The sequence below is a fragment of the Mauremys mutica genome, chromosome 2 (assembly GCF_020497125.1).
Source record: "Mauremys mutica isolate MM-2020 ecotype Southern chromosome 2, ASM2049712v1, whole genome shotgun sequence".
Classification (NCBI taxonomy): Eukaryota; Metazoa; Chordata; order Testudines; family Geoemydidae; genus Mauremys; species Mauremys mutica.
The window spans coordinates 67425112-67444957 of record NC_059073.1 but is presented as its reverse complement, the minus strand read 5'-3'; the positions used below and the strand labels follow the sequence as shown (position 1 = coordinate 67444957).

The following is a 19846-nucleotide window of genomic DNA, read 5'->3' as shown; positions in this document are numbered from 1 at the left end:
GGCTTCTGTTATGTACAGCATGCCCCGGACACATACGGTAGTGTATAGCACCCACTCTGCTTCCCCATCTCTGTTTGATGTTGGGTCTGCTCTATTGTTCCCAGTTGCCCTAATATGCACATAAATGATTGTGAGACTCCATAACTGTTTATGCAGCAACTGCTCATTATGCAATACTGAAAACCTGGATCAAACGTGCATTGTGACACTGCGCCTAGCATAGCACGGTGATGTCTTCGTGATTGATGATTCACCAGTCTGCTCCTCTGTATTAACCCTCCTTTTGTGAGCCCTGTGTTTGCATCTCCATTGTGCCCCTGCATGGGGCTCACCATCTGTGACTCCTCATGCAGAACCATGCTCATGCAGAACCATGCTCGAACCTGCCTTCTCAATCCCTGGCTCCAGCATTGATGATGCAGGGTACGCTGTTACCTGTGTATATCCAAGCCATCTCTGACAGCTTTACTTTACAAGACATTTTCGTCATCTAGGCTGCAGGTTTCATCAATCTGTCTCTGCTCCCCTTTCCAAAAGCTACGCCCCTCTTCCCTGTGTTGTGTGTGGACTGGGCTCAGACACCAGGTAGTGCTGCCCTCACTACAGTACACAGTGCTAAGGGGCAGCACAGCATTGCACCAGTTTTAATCTCACTTGCCCCTTTCATCAATGTGCAGCACCATGTATAACCTCTCCCTTCCTTGTGAATGACACAGCACATACGTGGATGAATTTCTGTAATTTTCTGCATAAGGATAGAATATTTCTCTGCAAAACTCAACTATTCAATGCGTTGAAAATAATTAACACAATTCCGTTTATTTCAACATCAGTTAATTTTCCATACTTTAAAAAGAATCCTAATAATGCAAGTTGCATTCTGCTACATTTCAAATAAACTATGTATTGAGGTTTAAGGGCACAGTTTTTGCAGGGATGGTGAAGGGAGATTCCGACCAAATTCTTTCCATCTCCGCAGTTATTTCTGAAGTTGTATAAACTTCCCCATGAACAAACAATTATTTTATTAACATCTCTGTAGAATGCATCTTTGATCTCTCCTCTACAAGAGAAATGTTGGCTAGTACCAACGCCTGAAGAGATACTACTAAATAAAATAAAAAATCAAATGTCCAAAACACGTGCATTTGATGTGTGTGTGTGTATTCACATTCAAACTTAAAACTAGTATTATTTGCATTGTAGGCAGCTACAGAGTGCTACAATACAGAAACTGCAGTATGTCAATAATGGTAATTAAAATGTAAAAAGATAACAGCGGTGACTGGGAGGTTTTTAATGTGTTTTTCTTTTTTTAATGTACAGCCCATTCCCAGAATTTCACTGGACCATGTGGACAGGCCAACTGTCACAGCTGTCTATCAAGGCTGAATTAGATGAAGGCAGACAATACAGGCTTTGTGGTTAAACTGAAGCAGCAGTCTCAAAAGTTTCCATTTCTCATCCCAGGGCACTGTGGGAGCATTGTCTTCCCCCTCTCTGAAAGGAGAGTGGAACAATTATATTACTGAAATTCCTCCCCGGTAGGTCTGAAGGACTGTTTATGTCCTGCTAGGGAGACCAGGGAAACTGAAGCAGGAGTTTAATGACAGCAGGTGGGGAGAGTTGCAGAGTGTATCCTTCAATGACAGGATGGACTGATACTCACTTACACCAGTGTAAATCAGAATGAAATTCACTGAAAGCAATGGAGAAAAACTGATGTGAGCAAGGTCAGTCATGCCTGATATTTCTGTGTAAGTATTCCACAAAACTCACTGAAAAAAATTAAGCCTTTGTTGATCTGAATTTTATAGCAGTTCCTTCTCTTCTGTTTCCAGGAGAAGCTGAAACATTAAATAGAGAAGGAAAAAAGTCTACATGAACATGTCAAAATGTTAAGCATACTAGTAAAATAGTACCATCATCATAACTTCAAACCAACCCTAATGCTGTACCAGCAGTGAGTTGCCCGGCCAGACCAACTGGAAAACTGCTATTAATGTGCATAATACAAACAGTAACTAGAGAAATAAATGTAACTGTATAGCATGGATTCAGGGGCACAACTGTATGAAGTGCTGAGCACTCTGCAGTCATTGTATGTTTCTTGAGGTTACTATGTACCTTGCAGGAATTGCTCAGCATGTTGCAGGCTGAAGTCCAATTTTCAATTAATAAGGAGATTCATTTAGGTCTATTCTATAGACATACCTAGGGAAATAATATTATTATTTATTATTTGTATCATGGCAGTGTCTAGGACCTCAGTCATGGATCAGGTTCCCATTGTGCTAGGTGCTGTACAAACACATATCATCCATATCCTTCCAATCAAATAACCTGTGATGCTCTTCACCTTACCTGTCCAGAAATGACTGGTGTGAATGTAATGAACTATTTCATTGTATTTGACAAGTAACCTTACTTTACTGTTAAAAATACCGCATCTAAATCTATAAACATGGAGCACCAAATGCTGAGGTGTGAATGTTCCTATGAGAATGTGTTGGCTTTTAGGCAGAACCCCCTCCTCTCTGGAGAGCCCCAGTTCTTTAAGAGATCCCAGGGCAGCTACTCCCTGGCAGTATGGCTATGCTGTGGCTGTCCTGTCAATGAGCGAGGGAGAGCTGCAGGGAGCTAAGGGGTTAATGTGGAGGAGGCACAAAGGCAACTGTCTCCATGCTTCCAGATTATTCCCCAATCTCCTCACAACTCTCAAGGGGTCCATGGCGCTTAGGGATAGGCCCGATGGAAGGATGGCCCTGATGGCAGCCTTGCCAAGTTTTCCTCCCCCCGGGCTCCCACCACTGGATGTATCTTGGATTGTAAACTCGAGTGTTTATGCAGTGCCCAGCACAACGCAGTGTCCCCCACATCGTTACACATGGTACATACCACTGCCCTGGGAGGAGAGAGGCAAAAGGAGCAGTTTGCCTCAAGCCCCCCATTTGAGAGGGTCCCCACAGTGAGTGGTGGTGTGACCAGGAGCACTAAGCTGCAATGCCACTCAGTAACATTTGGCCTAGTGGCCCCTCCATCATGACAGAGGGACCGCTGGGCCAAACCTGAATGTTGCTATGTTAAATTAAAGTGAGAGTGGTTCAGTTGTGTGTTCTGTGTGAAAAATGTATAGGGGTGCCCCTGCAATGGATCCCCACTCCTCACTGTGGCTTCCTTGGGGTCATAACCTAACAACATTTCAAAAAATAAATACCTGGCATTGTTGGCATAGTTATTGAGGGGGTTATTAGGCAGATAGGGCATAATCCATAAATTAGTGAAGTGAAAACATCAGTAGCCTTAGTTTACAAGTTCTGGACCACAGTTCTCAAAAACAGCTCTATGTAGGCAAACCTACGTTATGATACACTGACACTTTCTCAATCTCAATTAGTGCTAAACTAATTAACAAAACTGTTCTATACACTACAGTGAGTAGAATCTCTCTTCTTTCTTGGCTAATCCCTCGTGTGATGTAAGGGTGATTGAGAATCTAATTACTCCTTAATTGAATGCACACATGATACATTTTTCACTACTTCAAGCTTAATGCTTTTGGTCCAGAAATCAAAGTCAGTGAAATTAAGTTGAATTGGGATTTGGGCAACTATTGTATTAAAGGAAGGTTTGTGGTAAGGAGTCTAGTTAAGCATAAATGTGAGGGTTTTGTATTGTGTTTATTATGCAAATATATGTAAAGTAAAGTATTATGTGACAAAATGTTAATTTTGTTAATTAATAGTGTTACAAGTTTACCCTTTATTCTTGTTTAAGGATAATTTTACTACCATGTTATATTAAAAGTAGTAATGTTCTATTAGATAAATCTTGCACTAGAGATAAATATTGTACAAGATTTTTATCAGCCAAAACAACAGCTTTTTTTTTTATGTGTATGAAACATGTTTGGAAAAACATGTGTGTGTGTGTGTAATAATCAGAAAATTCCCCAGGTGAAATCTGTCTTTTCAGTTTATGCCCCTGATCCTGGAGGCTGCTTTCCATGGGTAGAACCTGTACCCATATTGAGTCACATTGATTCCACTGAGGTACTATGCAGGTAAGTTCATAGGCAGCAGCTTGCAAGAGCAGAGCCATAAACTGTAAACATTTTACCTGGGAAATTTTGGGGGCCTATTATTAGAATACCGCAGTTTAAAACAATTGCAAAAGAAGTAAATATTAACACATTTAAATAGCCTTAAAAAGCAACTGACAATTCATTCCATATTCTGAAAAGCATTGTTTCCAAGGCAATTCTGCTGATCTCTTATTTCAAAGGTCATTTCTTGCATTAAAGAATTTATTCAAAACTGTTTGAAATCACAATGCTCCACCCAGAGGCTAGCTTTTGTGTCACAAACATAAGACTGGGACTTCAGATAGGAAATTAGCAGTGGTGGAAGTAGAAATCATTTCTTGGCAGCATTCTGCAGTCATGGGAGGGACACAAAGGGGGGCCATATGACCTCTCCATGTGACCCACTACATGACTCCTCCCCGCCCTGCCCCCAGCCCGAGATCCCTGCACTCTCCCCATCACCTCCCCATGATCCACATCCATTCCATGTTGCCTGGGGTGAGGGGGGGGGGTGGATTCTGTCCTCCTCCCACTGTGCTGGAGACTTCTGCTGTACAGACCCCAGGCGGGAGGATTCAGGAGACACTGCTCGGTGGAAGGGCTGCAGGCTGGGCTAGGGATATTACAGCTGCGCCAGACAAGCTGCTGGTGTGGGGCCACCTGGCAGCCCCACGTTCTGCTTCTTTTGCTGCTGCAGTTCCCAGGAGATATGGGCTCTCTGGAACCTCACCAGCGAAAGGAGCAGAAGATCATGGGGCTGCCGGGTGGCCCCATGCCAGCAGCTCCTCCAGCACAGTTACTATACCTCCCCCAGCCCTCCCATGCAGCTGTGTCTCCTGAGTCCTCCTGCCTGGGGTCTATGGTAACTAATTTATAACCTGTAGTCTTCTGCCTATTTTACAGAACAGGTACAGTTTTGTCAGTATCAATTTAAGCTTCCTGCTACTCTGCTTCAACCCTATTCTGCCAAGACTTTATCTCAATGCGAAGGATCTCTGTAGCACAGTATCAATGTCCATTTAGTTCTTGGCTTCTCTGCTGAAATTGGCAATAGATGTGCCAGTTACTACTATCTGTGATGATGGTTTTTATGATGTGGATTCTTATCTACATGGAACTAAGTGAAAATATGTACTAATGACCTAAAGGTTACCAATTCCCTAAGCCATCTCTTGATTTTGTTGAGCTTTAGAAAGAAAGCAAAATATTTTGTTGTTGTTGTTAATAGTCTAAATGATTTTGACGTGCTATGTATGTATCTCTCTACCTATCTCTATTTAGGGATTTATAAAGCAGTTCAATTACAGGTTAAACAAAGACAATTTCAACACTGTGATCATTCTGAAAATATAATTCCAACTCAGAAACAATTCCCTCCTTCTCGTAGGGACTGATCATATCCAGTGCTGAGCTCTCTGGTCCAGATCCAGCGAGACAAAATCATAGAAATGTAGGTCTGAAAGAGATCTTAAGAGGTCATCTAATCCATCCCACCTGTGCTGAGGCTGTTTGAATTATACCTAGACCATACCTGATGGGTGTTTGTTTAACCTACTTTTAGAAACCTCCAATGACAGAAATTCCACAACTACTTAGGGTACGTCTACACTACGGGATTATTCCGATTTTACATAAACCGGTTTAGTAAAACAGATTGTATAAAATCGAGTGCACGCGGCCACACTAAGCACATTAATTCGGTGGTGTGCGTCCACGGTCCGAGGCTAGCATCGATTTCTGGAGCATTGCACTGTGGGTAGCTATTCCGTAGCTATCCCATAGTTCCCGCAGTCTCCCCTGCCCCTTGGAATTCTGGGTTGAGATCCCAGTGCCTGATGGGGCAAAAATCATTGTCGCGGGTGGTTCTGGGTAAATGTCGTCACTCATTCCTTCCTCCGGGAAAGCAACGGCAGACAATCATTTCGCGCCCTTTTTCCCTGGATTGCCCCGGCAGACGCCATAGCATGGCAACCATGGAGCCTGTTTTGCCTCTTGTCACTATCACCATATGTGTAATAGATGCCGCTGACAGAGGCAATTCAGCAGCGCTACACAGCAGCATTCATTTGCTTTTGCATGATAGCAGAGATGGTTATCAGCTGTTCTGTACCATCTACCATACCCTTGTAAATTGGCTATGAGATGATGATTACCAGTCCTTTTGTGCTGTATCCTCTGCTGCTGTCATAGGTGCCCCTGGCTGAGATCGGCCGGGGGCGCAAAAGACAAAAATGGGAATGACTTCCTGAGTCAATCCCTCCTTTATGGTATCTAAAAATAGAATCAGTCCTGCCTAGAATATGGGGCAAGTGTACTAGAGAAGCAGTATATCAGAGAACCAGAGAGCACAGCCCCTCCATGTCAGATCCCACCAAAATGATGAGCTGCATGCCATTCACAGGGGGTGCCCCTGCAACAACCCCACCTGTTGATTCCCTCCTCCCCCAGCCTTCCTGGGCTACCGTGGCAGTGTCCCCCCATTTGTGTGATGAAGTAATAAAGAATGCAGGAATAAGAAACAGTGACTTGTTAGTGAGATAAAATGAGGGGAAGGCAGCCTCCAGCTGCTATGATAGTCCAGACAGGACATTAAGCAGTGTGGGGGAGAGGAGCCCAGCATCCTGCTGCTATGATAGTCCAGGCAGTACAGAATCTTTTCTTTACATATGAAGGGCGGGGGCTGATGGAGCTCAGCCCCCTATTGCTACGATGAAGATGGTTACCAGCCGTTCTGTACCATCTACTGGGAATGACCAGGAGTTTTTTACCCAGGCGCCCCCGGCCGACCTCACCTGAGGCCAGCCAGGAGCACTCACGGGCTGATGATGAGGACAGGTACCAGTCCTATTGTGCAGCACCATCTGCCACAAGGCTGATGATGAGGACGGTTACCAGTCATATTGCACCATCTACCACCAGTGAGGGGGAAAGAGGATACTGCAATTGAGTGCCGCAGCATCGCGTGTACCAGCAGCATTCAGTAGACATAGGGTGACATTTAGAAGAGTCAAGAGACAATTTTTTTCCCTTTTACTTCTGGGGGTAGGTGGGGGCTGTAAATTGACGAGCTATGCCCTGAACCACCGCGGACAATGTGTTTGACCCTACAGGCATTTGGAGCTCAGCCAAGAATGCAAATGCTTTTCGGAGGCTGCAGGAACTGTGGGATAGCTTGAGTCCTCAGTCCCCTCTCCCTCCATGAGCGTCCATTTGATTCTTTGGCTTTCTGTTACTCTTGTCACGCAGCAGTGCGCTGAGTCCCTGCTATGGCGTCTGTCTGGAGATTTTTTAAAAATGCTTTGGAATTTCGTCTTCTGTAACGGAGCTCTGATAGAACAGATTTGCCTGCCCATACAGCGATCACATCCGTATGGTCCATGCTGGAGCTCTTTTTGGATTTTGATTTCGGACTGCATCGCCACCCGGGCTGATCGGAGCTCCACGCTGGGCAAACAGGAAATGATATTCAAAAGTTCGCGGGGCTTTTCCTGTTTACCTGGCCACTGCATCCGAGTTCAGATTGCTGTCCAGAGCGGTCAGTGGTGCACTGTGGGATACCGCCCGGAGGCCAATACCGTCGATTTGCGGCCACACTAACCCTAAACCGATATGGTAATACCGATATTAGCGCTACTCCTCTCGTTAGGGAGGAGTACAGAAACCGGTTTAAAGAGCCCTTTATATCGATATAAAGGGCCTCTTAGTGTGGATGGGTGTGGCGTTAAATCGGTTTAACGCTCCTAAAACGCTCCAGTGCTCAACCACTCTTACCATTAGAAAGATATTCCTAATATCTAACCTAAATCTTTGCTGCAGACTGTCAATTACCGGTACTTTTTGTCATACCCTCAGTGAACTTGGAGAACAACAGATCACAGTCCTCTTTCTAACAACCTTTTACATATTTTAAGACTGTTATGTACCTGCTCAGTCTTCTCTGCTGAGGACTAACCAGGCCCAGTTCTTTCAACCTTTCCTTACAGGTTAGTTTTTCTAAATCTCTTAGTATTTTTGTTGCTCTCCTCTGGACACTCTCCAGTTTGTCCACATCTTTCTTAATGTGTGGCAGCCAAAACTGGGCAAAGTAGTCCAGCTGAGGCCTTATCAGTGCCAAGCAGAGCAGAACAAAAACTACCCATGTCTTACATTCCTGTTAATACATCCCAAAATGATATTTGCCATTTCCCAACAGCATCACAGTTGACTCACATTCAATATGTGATCCACTATCTCTGCGAGATCCTTTTCTGTGGTATTTCTGTCTAGCCAATTATTCCCCATTCTGTATTTGTACATTTGATATTTTTTCCTTCCTAAGTGTAGAACTTTGTACTTGTCTTTACTGAATTTCATCTTATTGATTTCAGACCAATCCTCCAACATACCAAGATCATTTTGTGTTCTAATCCTGTCCTCCAAAGTGCTTGCAACCCCTCCCAGTTTGGTGTTATCCACAAATGTTATGTATTCACTCTACTTCAATATCCAAGTCATTAATGAAGATATTGAATAGTACTGGATCCAATCAGGGCTGGCTCTAACTTTTTTGCCACCCCAAGCAAAACAAAAAACAAAAAAAAGCGCCGCTACACTGTAACAACCCCCCCAGCTCCGCCCCATCCTGCCAAAACAACCCCCCAAGTGCTGCGCCACTGTAACAGCCCCCCCGAGTGCCGCGCCGCCCCGCTGTAACAACCCCCCTGAGCGCCGCCACACTGTAACAACCCTCCCAACACTGCCCTGCTGAAACACCCCCCCCCAAGCGCTGCTCTGCCCCACCGAAACAACCCCCCCAAGTACCGCCCTGCCGAAACAACAACAAAAAAAACCCTCGCACACTGCTCCACCGAACCAAAAAAAAAACAATGCCCCCCCCAGCACTGCCCCGCCACCCGAAGATTGGCCGCCCCTTACAAAGTGCCGCTCCAAGCATGTGCTTGGTTGGCTGGTGCCTGGAGCCGGCCCTGGATCCAATCCATATTTAAGCACACACGCTGACAGACCCTGGTTGTCAGTGGGTGGGATGAACCTGGGACCTCTGGAGCTTAGTGCATAAACCTTTACTGCATGACCTAAAAGCCATATGGCCCTTAGCTAAGGCTGTAGAGCAGACGCATTAATCTCTAAGTGGTCTCAGTGCCACTAGAGGGGACAGAGCACCACTCCCAGGAGATGTGTGAGTTACATAAGCATGTAGGTTGTCCTGTTGATTTCAATGGGACTAGTGCTGTGCTCAAAGGTAAGTATATGTTCAAGTACTTTGCTGAATTGGGGCCAGAGAGTTAAGCCCCATACAGAAGTCTTTGCAAAAGGAGGAAACCCAACACTAGATTTTGGCAATACACAGTCCTGCCTTGTTTTAAACCTGAAACTTAACAGTAAAACTAACCTGTTTTTTAAATAGTGGATACAGTAAGAGGAATTGAAATGGCCGTGATGGAGTCATTAACTGAAAAATGGAACAAGGTTTAAATGTGCAAATGTTCCTATTTCTTCACTTCTAAGATATCAATCTGTACATTTCAAACAAACACATGTTGATAGTATTTCTTAAAACTAGGGAGAAGAGTAGAATGGTAATCACATCAGAGTGATGAATGACTGATGAAAGCTTGTTCCAGCTTCTGCATCAACATAACAGGAAAGAATAAAATCCCAATGTGCTGGAATTTCCCCAGGGCAGCTTCTTTGTGAGCCTCAAGAACCGCAAAGGTGTCTAGTAACTGGGAAAAAAGATACTTATTGACTGGTAATGTCAACATCTGTGAAATGTCAAGTTTGCAGAAATCTGCCTCAGCTGTTTACTCAGCAACAACAAACTAACAGAACCATAGTTTCCTTAATTCAGTCTCATAATGGCAATGCATTGCTGCATATACCATCCTTTGCCTGGGTTTCCATTCATGCTCTGCAGTGTGACATACTTTACAAACATTATATGAAATGTATGGATGCACATCTATTTATATGATGCTCATTCCTGTGGGCTACACTGACCCTTTCCACTGTGTACAGGGAGGTGTCTAGTTGCAGCACCCCAGGACAGCTCTCTGGCTCATGAAGGGAATCATTTGCACCACCTGATTATTGGGTGTAGACTATTACAGTGTCTTCTCCCCTCACTCCAACATCATGCCAACTCTACTGACTAATATGTTAGGGGTGGCACCAAGGCTCCACACAATCTATGCCCCTGCTCAGAGGGGGAAATACCAGACATGCAGCTCCTACTCCTCCCCACACCAAGTTACTCTGCTCCCTGCTCTCCTGTGCAGCCATCAGAAGGCCAAGCGTAATTTCACCCAATGATATTTTAACACCTACTATTTATTTTTCCTACTACTTCCATTCCATAGTTTGAAACACTGGTGATTTTATTGATCAAATTATTTATAATCCGAGTTACTTTCTGTTACTGCAATAAAGGCTGGTGTACATTGGACATTCAGTTATTGACACATTTAGTATTAGTTAAGGCTGAGTACATCAGCAGTTCCATCGTAAATCACATGTTTTCAGAAACTTTTAAATCATCCATAAAAATTAGCATAGGCTGTGACTTGGAGGGAAAAGTGTCATTATATCTGAAAAAAATCTATTTGATTTAGGGCTACAATATAAAAAGAAGATACTTTTAACTGCAAAAATACTTACATCTGCAAATATTTTTCCCCTAACAATTTTTTAGCACATGAACTTAGGGCCTGATCCCATTGCAGTCAATGGAAAGATACATGGCCTTTAGATCAGGCACTCCTGGCCTCATCCTGCACCATCTAGGTTTATGGGAGGTCGTCATTAACTACAATGTGCACAGGATCGGGGTCATAGATCCCAGTTCTGCAAGGTACTTAAAAATGTGTCTAACTTTCCACTGAATGCAAAAGTTTAAAGTGGGAAACATGCTTAAAGACCTTCAGGTCTAGAATGTTCAGCACCTTCAGGATCCATAACAAAGGGGCAAAATATGGCCCGTGGGCCGGATTCAGCTTGTCTAACATTTCTGTCCAGCCCTCCATGACTAACATTTCTGTCCAGCCTCCTTTGCCCCCTCATGATCACCGAGTCCGGGCCACTAAAAGTTCCACGGTGCAGCGGGGTGCTTAGGCAGGCTGTCTCCCTGCCATGGCTCCACACCACTCCCGGAAGCAGCTGGCTGCTGCTGGCATGTCTCTGAGCGCCCATGGTGGTGGGAGGTGGCTCCGCATGCTGCCCCTGGCCCCAGCACCGTCCTCACAGCTCCCATTGGCTGGAAACTAGCCAATGGGAGCTGGGGGGCAGTGCTTGTGGGTGCGGGCAGCACATGGAGACCCACTGCCCCCCCACCAGGGGTGTGCAGAGATGTGCCAGCAGCAGCCGGCTGCTTCTGGGAGCGGCGTGGGGCCACGGCATGCAGGCAGCCTGTCTGAGCGCTGCTGTGCCACTGGCCGGGAACTGCCTGTGGTAAGCGCCTCCTGGCCACAGCCTGCACCTTGCACCCCTCTCCCCACACCCCAACCTCCTGCCCCAGGTCAGAACCCCTAACTGCACCCAAACTGTCTCCCAGACCCTGCACCCCCTCCTGCACCCCAATCCTCTATCCCAGCCCAGAGCCCCCTCCTGCACCAAACTCCCTTCCAGAGCCCACACTACTCACCCACTCCCTGCACCCCAACACTCTGCACCAGCCTGGAGCTCCCTCCTGCACCCAAACTCCCTCCCAGACCCTGCACCCCAATCCCCTGCCCCAGCCCAGAGCCCTCTCCTGCGCCAAACTCCCTCCCAGAGCCCACACCCTTCACTCTCTCCCTGCGCCCCAACACTCTGCACCAGCCTGGAGCTCCCTCCTGCACCCAAACTTCCTCCCAGACCCCGCACCCACTCCGTTAATATAGTAGAAATGTGCGGCCTGTGACAACTTACCAAAATTCATGGAGTGGCCCCCCCCCTGCAAAAATGATTGCCTGCCCCTGGTCTACACTGTAGCTGGTGATGGCACAGGTGGCGACTCAGTCTAGCTGCCCGAATATGTACCCAGAGGTCTGGGTGGGTTTATACTCAGGTAACTAGCCCAATCTGTGGCTCATGCTACCCTCAGGTACTCTGGTATTTTTAGTGCACTAGCTTGAGTAGAGCTAGAGCATGTCTGTCAACCCGGGCTGGGAAGCATGCTCCCAGGTGTAGTGTAGACATACCCTTACTGCGTATTCAAGGAGGCCGCATTGATACTATAGAGCAAAAGCAGAGCAAAAGGCATGTCTATCAAGTCAGTGGCTGACAAAATATTGAAGATTATTATGAAAATAAAGGATAATAGATCCACAGGAAATTATACACAATGCAATCTCCAGTCAAAAATACACTATTGAAAAAGCACCTATCTGCACATTAGATAAATATTAGCCCATTTCTGTGTTAGATCATTTGTGTGTAAGACTCACACATTCAAAAATTGTGAGTCAGGCCCCCAATGACATTATAAAATCATGAGTTTTAAAAAATAATAAATATGAGGGTTTTTTTTGTTTGCCTTCTAGTGTTGCAGCATTTAGGGTTCACAGTTTGTAGCTTTTCTCAGCACCTATGGAAGCTGGTAACATACTTTTTTTCTAAAGACAGCTGAGATTATCGGGTAACAATTGCATTCCAGCAGAGGAGGCTCTTGGAAAAAGACCATATATTGCAAGATTTGCAATATCGGTCATAAAGGTTCACAACACTGCTCCTGTTTTCAGTTGCTCAGAACTTCCTGAAATGAATTGCTATTGAGCTGAAAACTGCTTGTGTGGTATTTGCCCCAAAATGATTTTTTAAATAAAAGTTTTATTGAAATCTGTGGATTTTTTTTTAAAGTCCTACATGTCATAGGACAAATATACTGCAATGAGCTTTTCCTGCATTAGCTGTGTTGCAGGTGGTGGGTGTGGTCTGAGAGAGACTGGAAATGGAAATATGTGTGTGTAATGGGGGAGAGGGGCTACCTGTCACCACCAGCTCTAGGAGAGGCAGGTACTATTGTGTAAGGGATCTGGCTCTACTATGGTCATGTTGACAATATGGCTTCACCTCAATTATTTGAAACCCCCTGCGGCAACATCTTTTCTCATGGTGTAGCGGGGTGGTTACCCCGATCCTGCCCTGAAGGGCTTAAAACAGCCTTGAGGGAAGGTTGGGACTGGGAGCTGCTAAACTGGGCTGATTGGGAAGTGGCTGCAGCTGGGCCACACCTCAATCAGGCCCAGCTGGCCCCTATAAAAGGCTGTGAGCCAGAGGCCCAAACAGTCTCCCTCTGGCTGTAGGAGGAGAAGGGCCTGGCTGCAGGGAGCTAGAGACAGGGTACCTGAGTGGAGCAGGGCTGGGGAAAGGCTGGGGAGCTCCAGCCTGGAAAGCCCCAGGCTGCGGCCTAGCAGAAGGCCAAGGGGTACTGGGGGTTGCAGAGGGCAGCCCAAGGGTAGGCAAAGGCAGCAGGTCCAAACCTACCTTGCCAGTGATGAGTGGCTGATACTGCAGTCTGCCCCAGGGTGTGGGGGCTAGACAATGACTGGCAGTAGCCATATACTGAGGTGAGGTGGGCCTAGTGGGTGGGGTTTCCCCAGGGAGGGGAGACCCTAAAACTGAAGGGATTACTGCTAGGGAGCAGCACTCCAGCTAAAAAGGGCACCAAGGTCCAGGGAGGGACACAGGGGCCAGAGGACAGGTGGATCATCGGCCTGCAGAGGGCACTCCTGGCTGGTAAAATAGCTAATTCCCTGAGAGACCAGCAGGAGGCGCCGCAGGGGTGAGTCCGCACGTCTACACATGGGTAATGGTAGTTCAGAAGAGGGGGACCCAGCTTCAGCAACATCACATAATAAACCCTGATCTCAGATATTAACACTGTCAGGTACTGGTGTTAACTCAGTAGTTGAGATGTCAGACTACTAGCAATGAGGGAGAACACTACCTGGGTAATTTTCACTTCATAGAGCTGCTAGTGGATTGTTGAGACTCGAAGGCAACTGCAAAAGAAATGACTCATTTGTTTAAACTTTGAATGAAAAACCCCTTCCCAGAAATATGTTCTCTATATCATCTCTTCCTTCAATTTTTGTAGCTCATTAAATCCACTACCATATATTGCCATCAATGTATAACACATCATTTGATGATAATCGTCTAGAGCTTTACTCAGCTCTGTAAAGATTTCAGGCAATGTTGAGGAGCAGATGTTCTGCAAATGTATGAATGTGGTATACACAGAGCCCACATCCTGATTCACTAGGAAACAATGAAACCTTTCAAGCATCCTCTTCTCTTCCTCGCTACACAATACATTTGCCTGAATCATTTGGTTCCTCCTCCCCCGATAGACTGGTGAAGTCGGGGGGAATTCTGATGTTACTGGAGGGGGCCTCCATACTCAATGGCAGCAAGCCTGCTGCCAAACCATGCTAACTTGAATAATGGGAGAAAATGGTCAGCTCACCTACTCATAGGAATACTGATAACTCTGTGTGTACAGAGTCTGCCAGCCTTTATAGATATAGTAGCTAAGGCAAGGCATAATAAAACCAGAAATATATATGAGTGGAAGTGACCCTCCAAAAAGTAACCTTCCCTGCGAAGGGAGGGAGCACTCCCTCCCTGGCCATTATGTAGATTACTGGGGCTAGAGGTGGCTCAAAGAGATGGCCAATACAAGAGCTGGTGCTATCACTGGCATCATTTGCTGTTCTTTTCCAGTGGGAGTTCTGAATGCCAAAGCTGCTATTAAGTAGAGCTGGTCCAAAGCTTCTGGGAACACATTTTTCTGTTGGAAAATGCTGTGTAAGAAAACTGAATTTTTTTTGCCAAATTGTTTAGATTTTGACAAATGGTTTTGGAGAAAAACTGTTTTGAAAAGGTCAAAACATCTTATTTTGATGTTTTCAGAATGAACATTTTCATTTTTTTATTTCAAAATGTCTTTTTGAATAGCAATGTATTTATTTTGTATAAAAATAAATAGGGTAAAAATCACAATGAAACATTTTGATTAACCTGAAAAGAAAAAAAATTAAAATGTTGACATTTTTGTCTTTTCATCCCAATTTTGGATGCTTTTTTCCCCAAATCTCCAAATTTTTCATGGGACAGAAAATCCATTTTCTGACTGGCTTTAATAAAATTCACAGGAGGATCCAGCCAGTGTCAACACAGTTCTTATTGACGCTACACTGTCATTGGGGAGAAGAAAATGCAGAGCGTTAGCCATCCTGATGTGATTGCTCTACATAGAAGGGTAGGTGCCTTCCCCATGGATCCCTGAGGCTACAGTCCCTCAACCCCTCCCACCAATGAGGACAGTGCTAGGAACACTCTACAAAGTGAACATAGAAGTGAGAAGAGGGGAGGAAGAAAGGAAACTCTTTTCTCTAGGCAGGGGTGATCAAGGCTGAACTGTGAAGGGGCAGTTTTTAGCCTTCATAAATCATACTCTGAGTTCCTCAGAGATAAACTCAACCGTGAGGATATACTCTTCCCCCTTGATTAGCTTGATGCTATCTGGTCTAATGCATCCAAAACTAAAAAGAAGACTGCCCTTGGCAAAGTGAGTTTCTGATAAATAATTCAATCAGGTGTAGAGCCGAGATCCATGTCTTCTGTAGACTTATAAAATGCCCAGAGCCACAGATCTTTCTCAGTACTGTAAAGTCCTTAACTAGCATAGCCCGACAGCGAATACTAGCATTTTACACATAAAAATCCATCATTTGGAAATTGAAACTGCAAGTTATTTTGTGAAGCAAGGCCAAGGCAAATCTGGTTATTTAAACCATTATTTGTAGGTGTTGACAAATGTAATAAAATTTCAAACATAAAAGCAAAGGGGGACGTTTTCACATTTCACTTCCAACAGTTATAAAAGAAACTCGTTCATGCTTAAAATTCAAAGTCAGCATGTAAAGTAATTTCACTGTTTCAGAGACCTGAATTACCTGCAATGGCCTTAGGGCATTATTCACTCACAGAGGGAAAAAAATGTAGTTAAATATTGCTGTGATTTTCCTAAGTAATTTTTCTGCAGGAGACAAGTTGATTTGAATCACCCATCTCAAGATTAAAGTGATGACATTTTCTGACTGCAGAGGCCTATGTAATTGAGGTTTCAGTGGGTGTAGGGATGTGTCCAAAAATTAAATATAGGAGTGTGGAAGCAATGCTGACAGAGAGACCAGTATTTCATTTTCACTGTTAAAATCTGTGCAGCCGGTACATGACACAGGTATGAAATACATGGTAAGTACTTACCTAGAAAATGTTTTTAAGGATTTATTAAAGCCCTCCACCAGAATGCTAGGCCACTGCACTAGCCTATTTAACAGTTTCTGTCATTCATATTATCTCTCTATAAAGGATTACTACACTAAGAGAGACCATTTATAACCCATTGGTTTTAATGGCTCCATTTTCTGATCATTTCAAGTTACCAATCTATCTGAGGGGCCATCTTCTGCCTGACCACTTGTTATGCCAATCAAGATTGGGAGCTGGAGCCCAAAACATAATCTCATAAAGATGAGGGATGAAATCCTGGTCCCACTGAAGTCAATTGGGAGTTTTGCCATTGAATTAATCAGGCTAAGATTTCACACTCCAGCAGGATTCTCTCCCCTCTATGTATACCAAACCAAACGGTGGCATTCTTCCAAGTGAGGTTTAATATGTGCTTGTTTTCTTTTTAACCAGTGGTTCTAAAGGGACCTGGGGCTAAGGAAATTGTTGCTTTTATGTATTTGGATTCTTCCTGCAGAGCTGAGCAGTTTATTGGATAACCGTGGCCTAATTGCTCTTGTAGTATTTAGTTGAAGTTTATTTTGGTACAACACTCAGACACTCCAGGGCTAGAGAAGTTTTATAGATGTTCTACTCATCCATTTGCCCAGGGTGAAAACTTTTCTTAGTGGTTGAGCAGAATGTCATTAGTTTTTCTCTTTGTTTGCAGTGTTGTTGTAGCTGTGTTGGTCCCAGGACATTAGAGAGGCAATGTGGGCGAGGTAATGTCTTTTATTGAACCAATTTCTGTTGTTGAGAGAGACAAGCTTTTGAGTTTACACAGAGCTCTGCTTCAGGTATGGGAAAGGTACTCAGAGTCTCACAGGTAAAGACAAATCGTTAAGCATAAGGAGTTAACACAAGTTGCTAGAGACCATTCAAGGTGAAGTGGACAGTTAATACCTCTGCAGTCATAGAACAAAGGAGGGTTAGTGGGTTACCGATTGTTGTAATGAGCCATAAACCTGATGTCTTTACTGAGTCCATGATTTTTAGTATATAGCAAAGTTATGAATTTAAGCTCCCAGACTCACCTTTTGAAAGTGTTGTTCGGGTTTACTTTGTGGCCTGAGAGGTCAGAGATGGAGTGATCACTTTGTGAAAAGTGTTTGGCCATGGGTGATATGGTGTTTTTGTCTTTTATCATTTTTCTGTGTGAGTTCATTCAAGAAAAATTGTGATTGTCTCATTTCACCCACTGGATGAGGTACATCACATTATTGTGACAGGTATGTGTAAGACCCATGGATCCTGAAATGTATGTTTTGGGGGGAGTGTGTTGATCATTGTAGATGTGGAGATATGTCTACTTATTTTGCATCATCAGTCATTACAGAGAGCAAGTGAGTAGCTTGTGCATCTGGAATGGTCCATTTTCTTGACAATGTTGGATGGCTGTTAAATAATAATGTTGGTTACCAAGTTGGGGCTGATCCTATTGTCTGCATAGTAAGTTCTCTTTTATTCATTGTTAGTATATCCCATCACTAGGCTGCTGTGTATTACACTGATTATCTAAGTGTAATGAGGGTTGGTGAATTATGCTGGAATATTGAGGGATTTTTAAATGTAAGATCAGGGGAAATAGACTGTGGGAGTTTTGATTAACTGACGTGTGGGTAGTGAAGGTTCAAATGTGTATTTGCACCTATGCATGGGACCCAAAGTCATCTTTTACTTCTTGTTCTTCAAGCCAGTGGAAGCTAAAAACATTACTGAGACAAGAAACAATCATAACTACTCTGATTAATGGAACAACAGATTAACATTAGCCATGAAAAGGCCAAATATTCAGCATCCTCTTCTGCATGCATTGGCTGTGCCTAACTAAACATGCAGCATTTGGAGTAAAAAAGTAACATTTTAACAGAGAACAGAGGAGATCCAAATGAAACAATCCTCCTTTGAGATGGGATCATTTTCTTCCATCTTTATCAGTCTCATGGAGTGGAGCTCTGTAACACTAAAACGACTCATTGGTGACTGAAGTCCTAAAAATACAAAACGTAAAAATCAACCAGTGCATCCATATCATTAGGCAAATCTCACTTGTGCTCAGGTTTAGCACACTTCTTGTCACAGGAAACCAAATTGCCCTAACAGGGCCCAATCCAATGTACACTGAAATCAATGAAAAGACTCCAATTGACTTTACTGAGTATTGGACAGAGCCTATATTGAACCTAATTATTACAAGGCATTTGGGAGTGCAGATAAAGGCAAAACATATTGTGGTATCAGATGAAAAATTAAAATAATGCAAAGTTCAAAGTACATGGGTTTCCCAGGGCATTTGTCTAAAAGCATTGTCTCCTAAAACATAATCTCTATCATGAAAATTGTTTGAATAGACTTATTTTCCATTTTTGTTTTTCTGCTGAACTTTCACTTACCTGAATAAAGCTTTGTTTTCATTGTTGTTTTTTCTTCTGCTACTGGAATGCAGCCCTGATGACTCTGTCGCTAAGTGGCTGAGTTGGTCTAAAGTTATCTCCTAATATCCCATCACAGCCTTCTAAAAGTTCTGCACCTTTAACGTGCGTCCTCAGTCTTCGAAACTCTTCTATCTGAAAAAGTAAAGAAATGACATGCAGAATATTTTCAATTTTTTGTTCACTGTGGGGCCAATGATGTAGCCTTAACTATAGTTGAATGTGTGGTTTTCAATACCTAAATATCTGAGCATATAAATTCTCATAATCAAGTAATTGTGGGTGGATAAATTAATTGGTACACAAAAACTGCACTTGCCTGGGCAAAATGAGTAGCAATTACAACAGATGTCAACCTATTCGATTGTGTGCATAACTTCCCAAAGAGTTCTAGCTCAAACTACAGCTTGCTCTTGAAAAAGTGCTCGCCAAATATTTGGACATTCATACCTCTCCATGCAATTTTAGAAACTTCTTCTGAAAAATTAAATCAATAGATTAAAAACTGAACATAACTGGGGGAGAAAATTAGTCAATGTCTGTAGTTTTTAAATTGTTGGTATAACATGAATATGGTATTTTGAGCCAATTCTTTTTAAATAAGTGCCTACATTGTAACTGCAAAAAAATAATTGCACATGCAGAACATGTAGCTGTATGGGCAAAAAAAGACAGTGTGCACATATGGTTTTGAAAGCTAATCTCTGCATATTTTGTCACCACTTTTTTTAGAACTTTTAGAGCATATTCAGGGCCAGCCTTTGGGGCAGGCAATCGGTGCAGCCACCCTGACTGCCAACATTTAGGGGTGCCAAGTGATCACATTCAGGGATGCCAAATCCCTGGTGTGTTAGTTTTTTCTAGTTGTTGTGTTTTGCATGTGCATTTTGGGTTGGTGCAGGAGGGGCCACCAAAAACATTTTCTGCCATGGGCAACAAAGCACCTAAGGCCTGTCATGCAGATATTTCCCTATCTTGCATTTCATTCTAGATCACCTCCTATGTATGCAATAACACAACAGACAGGGGGCCTCTTTCTGCTCTCACTTAGATGATG

At 43.8% G+C, this 19846-nt stretch overlaps 1 protein-coding gene across 2 annotated transcripts in view; it reads right to left on the bottom strand.

Moving 5' to 3' along the window:
- Positions 1–17281: 17281 nt before the first annotated feature.
- CA8 (carbonic anhydrase 8) overlaps positions 17282–19846 on the bottom strand; it is a 48147-nt gene continuing 45582 nt past the window's right edge. Inside the window, exons 8-9 of one of the 2 annotated variants that reach the window (XM_045005563.1) lie at positions 18751–18924; positions 17282–18348 (exon numbers count right to left, since the gene is read on the bottom strand). In XM_045005563.1, the coding sequence (XP_044861498.1) occupies positions 18790–18924 (135 nt within the window). In that variant the 3' untranslated portion in view covers positions 17282–18348; positions 18751–18789. Of the gene's footprint in view, positions 18349–18750; positions 18925–19846 lie in introns of those variants that run through there. The other variant, XR_006576954.1, reaches the window with a different exon arrangement.